The sequence below is a fragment of the Colobus angolensis genome, unplaced genomic scaffold, assembly GCF_000951035.1.
Source record: "Colobus angolensis palliatus isolate OR3802 unplaced genomic scaffold, Cang.pa_1.0 Scaffold178, whole genome shotgun sequence".
Taxonomy (NCBI): domain Eukaryota; kingdom Metazoa; phylum Chordata; class Mammalia; order Primates; family Cercopithecidae; genus Colobus; species Colobus angolensis.
In genome coordinates, this window is record NW_012114910.1 from 4687986 (window position 1) to 4693985 (window position 6000).

The following is a 6000-nucleotide window of genomic DNA, read 5'->3' on the forward strand; positions in this document are numbered from 1 at the left end:
TACACGGTGATCCTGCTGGGTGTCTCAGGCCCCTGGATCCCCATCCCCAAGCTGCAGACACCCACGGGAGCCTGACCCTGATCCCAGAGTCCTGGAATTAATCCACCTCATGAAGAGCATTTTCTGTTTGTAGTATGACTATTGTCTAAATATAAAGAGATGCATTTGTGATTCTGATATTCATTTCAGAGTGTTTCTTGTGTCTGTAGCAGCCTCTGGTCCTTATGGAATTCTTAATGAGCAAATCTAAAAACACAGCCACCAGCCACTGAAGGGTTGGTGATTTTCTTTTTTTTCTTCTTTTGTTTTTGCTATTAAAAAGGGGCCTGAGGGCCAGGCACCTTGGCTCATGCCTATAATCCCAGCACTTTGGAAGGCTGAGGCGGGATGATTGCTTGAGTCCAGGAGTTCACAACGAGCCTGGACAACATAGTGAGAACCTATAAAAAACAAACAAAATTAGCTAGCCGTCGTGGTACATGCCTGTAGTCTCAGCCACTTGGGAGGCTGAGGTTGCAGTGGGCTGAGATCATGCCACTGCACTCCAGCTTTGGGCGACAGAGTAGGAGAGACCCCATCTCAAAAAAAAAGCAGGGTGGTGGGGGGCTTTTTACCTCAGGAGTGTGAGACTGAGAACCAAATGTCTGTCCACTTGTCTGTTATTTTTTATTTATTATTTAAGATGGAGTCTTGCTCTGTCACCCAGGCCTGGAGTACAGTGACGCAATCTCAGTTTACTGCAGCCTTTACCTCCCAGGTTCAAATGATTCTCCTGTCTCAGCCTCCTGAGTAACTGGGACTACAGGCACATGCCACCATGCCTGGCTAATTTTTTTGTATTTTTGGTAGAGACGGGGTTTCACCTTGTTGGCCAGGCTGGTCTCAAACTCCTGACCTAAAGTGATTCACTCACCTCGGACTCCCAAAGTGCAGGGATTACAGGCGTGAGCTACCACAACCGGCCTATTTTCTTATATAAAAATGGCTGGCTGGATTTTTACCAAATGCATAGGGTAAATTTGGAATTGTTTGACTTAAGATATAAGCTATGTGGCATTCATAAAATTTACCAAGCAGGGAGCATAGTAACTGAAAACTGAGTTACAACAGACAGAGAAGAACAGCCAGCTTGGAAAACTGGGCTGGATGTGTTAAGACACTGAGGACATAAATCACTGGTGGTTTGAAATATGAACTCCAGGGCAGTGGAAGGGCTGGTGGTGAGGGATCTCTGTCCACGTGGCCAGGGCTGGGGATGAGGCGGCAGGGATGGATGTCTCTAAGAATGGCACGACAACACCGGGAATGTGCATCCTTTGGGAAACCCAGGCAGCTCGAGCCTGACCATACCTCCTTGGGCTTCACAGTGAGTGGGCACACTTCCCGCGTCAGGTCCATATGGCACAGGTCCAGCGAGCCGTAGCCGTTGACGCAGTAAGCATCATAGCCGGAGCCAATGAGCATGGAGCAGAGCAGCGTGCTGAAGTCAAAGCAGTTACCCTTCTGGTACTTGAGCACAGTGGTCGAGGAGTACAGGTGCGAGGGCTGGTCATAGTGGGATGGTCAGCACAGCTGGGGCTCCACTGCCCCAGCCTGTCCTCCCCACCGGTCACAGCCCACCACCTGTCAGGGTGGGGAGCCAGGACCAATACACAGGCTGGACTTGCTTTGGGCCCCTAACCCTTGTGGGGTCAGGGAGCCTGCTAAGAATGGAATGAAAACCAGACACCATGCCATTCACATTTGCCTGTCATTTGAAGGGGCTATGGACTTCCTGATAGAGAAAACCTTTTGGACTGTAGAAGTGTCTGATCTAATGCCCTCTGATTGGTAAGTTTACTGTTTCGCTCCAATGTTCCCCTTTCCTTTGATCCCTACCTTTCCTCCTCCTCCCTTTATCAGTTCTCCACTGTTGACCATGCCCTTTCTTCCTCCCTCCCTCTATTCTGAAGGAGAAGCTGATGGAGTTGACCAGAAGCCCAAAGATGGGATTAGGGCCATGGGTAGCCGGGCCTCCCTTCTCTTTCCTGCACCTCTTGAAGCCATGGCAGGGAAGCTCTGAACGCAAAGGAGAAAAGAGGTGGGAACCAGAAGCCCAGGCTTGCTGTTTGTCCTCAGGCAAGTGGCTGTCTCTCTCTGGGCCTGTTTGCCCTTAGGGCCCTGAGAGGCTGTGCCCTGAGTCTGGCTGAACTTCCTTTTCCCAGACCATGCCTGGCATCCCACTGAAGGAAATAATGTACACAGTGATCAGTTTCCAAGGAAAAGTGCCTTGAATCTGCTTAGTTCAGCAAACTACCAAAAATAAAAACCCAGGATATACTAGGCCCCTGCTTGAATAGCCAATGCCTGTTTGTCAGCCTCCTCCTTCCTCCGCCTTACCTACTGCCTTAGCTGCCCTCACTCAAACCAAAAAAGTTTAGCCTAAGATGAAAGTTTACTAGTCTGCAAAATAGCTGGCTTTGTCTGTTCTTATCAGCTTGCCCAGTTACCTAGGTTGTAAGTCAAATACTTAAAGGGCCCCTGAGCTAACTAGGATTGCAATGCATTGTGGGTTGCAACAAAATGCCGCAAAACAACCCTAGAAAAAACACCTAAAGCCCCTGCCTAACAATCAATAGGTGATGTCTGTGAAGATTGTGATCCCATAGTACTTAGCCTGTGAAGAACCAGGGGAGGGACCTGTGCACTAGGGGATAAATTGCTTGTTAAAACTGTGCTGGGTGTGTCTGTCTATCAGACACCCAATCTTGCAAGACCATCATTAAAAGTCTTACTTTCACTGTTCTCCAGGTCTCTATGTCTTTTTTTTTCTCTTTTTTTTTTTTTTGAGATGGGAGTTTTGCTCTTGTCACTCAGGCTGGAGTGCAATGGCGCCATCTCGGCTCACTGCAACCTCCGCTTCCCAGGTTCAAGTAATTATCCTGCCTCAGCCTCCCCAGTAGCTAGGATTACAGGCACACGCCACTACACCCCACTAATTTTTGTATTTGTAGTAGAGACGAGGTTTCACTATGTTGGTCAGGCTGGTCTCAAACTCCTGACCTTGTGATCCACCCACCTTGCTGCGCCCGGCCTCTAACTCCATTCTTTGGGTTTGGATGGGTGAGTTTGTTTCTCACACCATCTTAGTCCTAGTGGGCTCAGGCATGCAGCCTGTGAGTGGCACTTACCGGCTTGAGGGGGTCAGGCAGGGGCACCATGGTGAGGAAGTCAGAGACAAACTGGGCACAGCTGTCCCAGTTGTAGAGCTCGGGGTAGGGCATCAGTGTGGGCCGGAGGGTTGTGCTCACGAACTTCTGCAAGGAAAGAGATGGTGCCAGTGGGGTCATGGCAGTAAAAACCTCTGAGATCCAGTGTTGGGGCCTTCTCCGAATCCACAGAGGGACCCTAGAGGCCCGAGCAAATGTGGGAGGCCAGGCCCACATGCCCTGGGGTGGCAGAGTAGCCCTAGGCCGGGAAGGTGACGCCCAGATCTGGTGCATGGCAGCCATCAGTGGCGTAGTGGCAATGACTGGGAGGCCCCCATCACGTTGCCAGCACCGGAGACAGCACAAGCATATTCTGGATCTGGACTTTGAAGAGCTTTGAAGTTTTGCCACCTTCAACCCCTAGGACATCATGGAGACACCTGAGGCCCAGAGCAGGCTTGAGAGCTGCCTGAGGTGACCCAGCAAGTCAGGGCTGAATGAGGAGATCAGGTCTGTTTCCTGGGGTTCCTGGGAGCAATGCTCTCCCTGGGGCCTACAGAGGTTCTGGGCTGGGGCCAGCTGGTGGCCAGTACAGTCTGAAGCCTCAGAGGTCAGCCTGTCCAGGGAAGGACAGAGAAATAAGACAAACTGGACCAGGACAGGCATAAGAACCTAAGCTCTGGCTTCTTCCTTCCAGGCCTGTGACCCAGAGCATGTGTCTGAGCCTTTCTGGGCCTCAGTTTCTCCATCTGTAGATGGAATGACATGGGGTTTATCCAAGGGGTGGGAAACAGCTGCCCATTGGCTAACAGGGACCCACAGACCCGCTTTATTTGGCCCACGTGACAATGTTTAGCATTTTTGTCAGCTGCCAGCATTTAAAAATCAGAGACTCGCACACAAATCCCCAGTCTCCTCTTGATCAGGTAGCACGAGGCCTGCAGTTTCCCTGCAGCAATCAGCAGCTGCCTCTTTAGGTGAGGCATGGGGTCTCCAGGCCACCACCACCCTCCCAGGTACTCTGCACTGAGCCTGCTGAGGCCTGCTGGCATTCGAGTTTATGTTTCCCTCAGACTAGAAGCTCTCCAGTCCACAGGAGGTCTGTGATTTGGCCCAGTGCCCTTGGAGAACCCAGCCCACTTCCCCGTGCCCTCTGCTCTCCAGGCCCAGGCTCCCTGGCCCTGCCCTCCACATGCCAGCCTTACAGGCACTTCACACTCGTTCAGGGGGTGCAGGAAGAGGGGCACGCGATCCGGGCACAGATGGCTGTACTGGCGGGAAAAGTTGTCTGCCACCTGCAGCAGGTGTTCCTCCTCGGGTGTGTTGGTTTTGTAAGAAACAGGCAGCTTGGAGATGTCAATAGTGTCCTTGGTAAAGGCCCTGTGCCACAACAGGGATGGCATTAGGGAAGCCATGCCTGGTACACAGGAGCCCTGGTTCCACTGAGTTGCCACTGGCTCTATCCCTTCCTCATTTAATCCTCACAGCTACTGAGAAAGCAAGTATCATTAACATCTGCTTATTTATTTATTTATTTATCTATATTTAAGAGACAGGTCTTGCTCTGTTGCCCAGGCTGGAGTGCAGTAGCACAGTCATAGCTCACTGCAGCCTCGAACTCCTGGGCTTAAGTGACCCTCGCACCTCAGCCTCCCAAGTAGCTGGGACTATAGGCACCACCACACCTGGCTAATTTTTGTATTTTTTGTCGAGATGGATGGGGAGGTCTCGCTATGTTGCTCGGGCTGGTCTCGAACTCCTGGTCTCAAGCGATCCTCCCACCTCTTCCTTCTAAAGTGCTGGGACTACAGGATGTGAGCCACAGCGCCTGGCCAGCACCTGCACTTTTAGACAGATAAAGGCACTGAGGCACCGAGAGGCTGAGTGACTTGCCCAAGGTCACACAGCTAGTGGGGGGACCGTGGACACTCGGCCCAGGCCATTTGAAAGCAGATAGCCTTCACTCTTAACTGGTCACCCTGCCAGACCAGTCACCACCCCTCTGCCTGGGTCTCCCTGTGCCCAGCCCGGGTCTGCCCTTGCCAGGGCCCCCACCCTGCCACACTCACGGGAGCTCCGCTGAGATGGGGATCTGGATCTCCGACAGCTTCTTCTCCAGGTCTCTGAGCATCTCCTGTGTCAAGGTGGTTTCCTCCTTCCGCACCTCGACTGGCCTCATCATTTTCTCGGTCCTCCCCCATTCAGCCCGCTCAGCCGCCTCCTCCCGCTCTGCTTCCTCCTCCTCCTCCACCTTCTCCCTCAGGACCTCCATTCTGGAGCGTCTCTGGCTGTCTGGAGACAGAATGTCTCTGTGGGGAAGGGTAAGTATACTCCATGGCTGACTGTCAGACCAGGCAGGAGCCACCAACAGCACCGGGGCATCCCTGGGAGGCCTGGGAGATGGTTTTGGGGAGGTGTAGAGCACATAGGAAGGCAGTGATTCCCTCTTTGACTTCCTTTCAAACATGGAGAAGGTCTCTGTTTGGTGCTACCCCATCTGTAACACCTTTCTAATCCTGGCAAATACTCCTTTACAACAAAGACAAAGCAGGCCTCCAGTTGGAAGCCATCATCAGGACAGGACAGGGCAGGACACATGTCAATTTGCTCTTAGTATATTTGACAGTTATCCTTTTTTAAATTTTTTATTTTTTTGAGACAGGTCTCACTCTGTCACCCGGGCTTGGAGTGCAGTAGCACAAACATGGCTCACTGCAGCTTCAAACTCCCAGGCTCAAGCAATCCTCCCACCTCAGCCTCCCCAGTAGCTGAGACCACAGGCACGCACCACCACACCTGGCTATTTTTTTTT

The 6000-nt window shown here is 52.0% G+C and overlaps 1 protein-coding gene across 2 annotated transcripts in view; it reads right to left on the bottom strand.

Annotated features, from left to right (window-relative positions):
• DRC7 (dynein regulatory complex subunit 7) overlaps positions 1–6000 on the bottom strand; it is a 34629-nt gene that overhangs the window by 27003 nt on the left and 1626 nt on the right. The window contains exons 2-5 of one of the 2 annotated variants that reach the window (XM_011938820.1): positions 5258–5497; positions 4394–4568; positions 3171–3296; positions 1351–1545 (exon numbers count right to left, since the gene is read on the bottom strand). In XM_011938820.1, coding sequence (XP_011794210.1) covers positions 1351–1545; positions 3171–3296; positions 4394–4568; positions 5258–5460 — 699 coding nt within the window. In that variant the 5' untranslated portion in view covers positions 5461–5497. The remainder of the gene's footprint in view (positions 1–1350; positions 1546–3170; positions 3297–4393; positions 4569–5257; positions 5498–6000) is intronic. The other variant, XM_011938821.1, reaches the window with a different exon arrangement.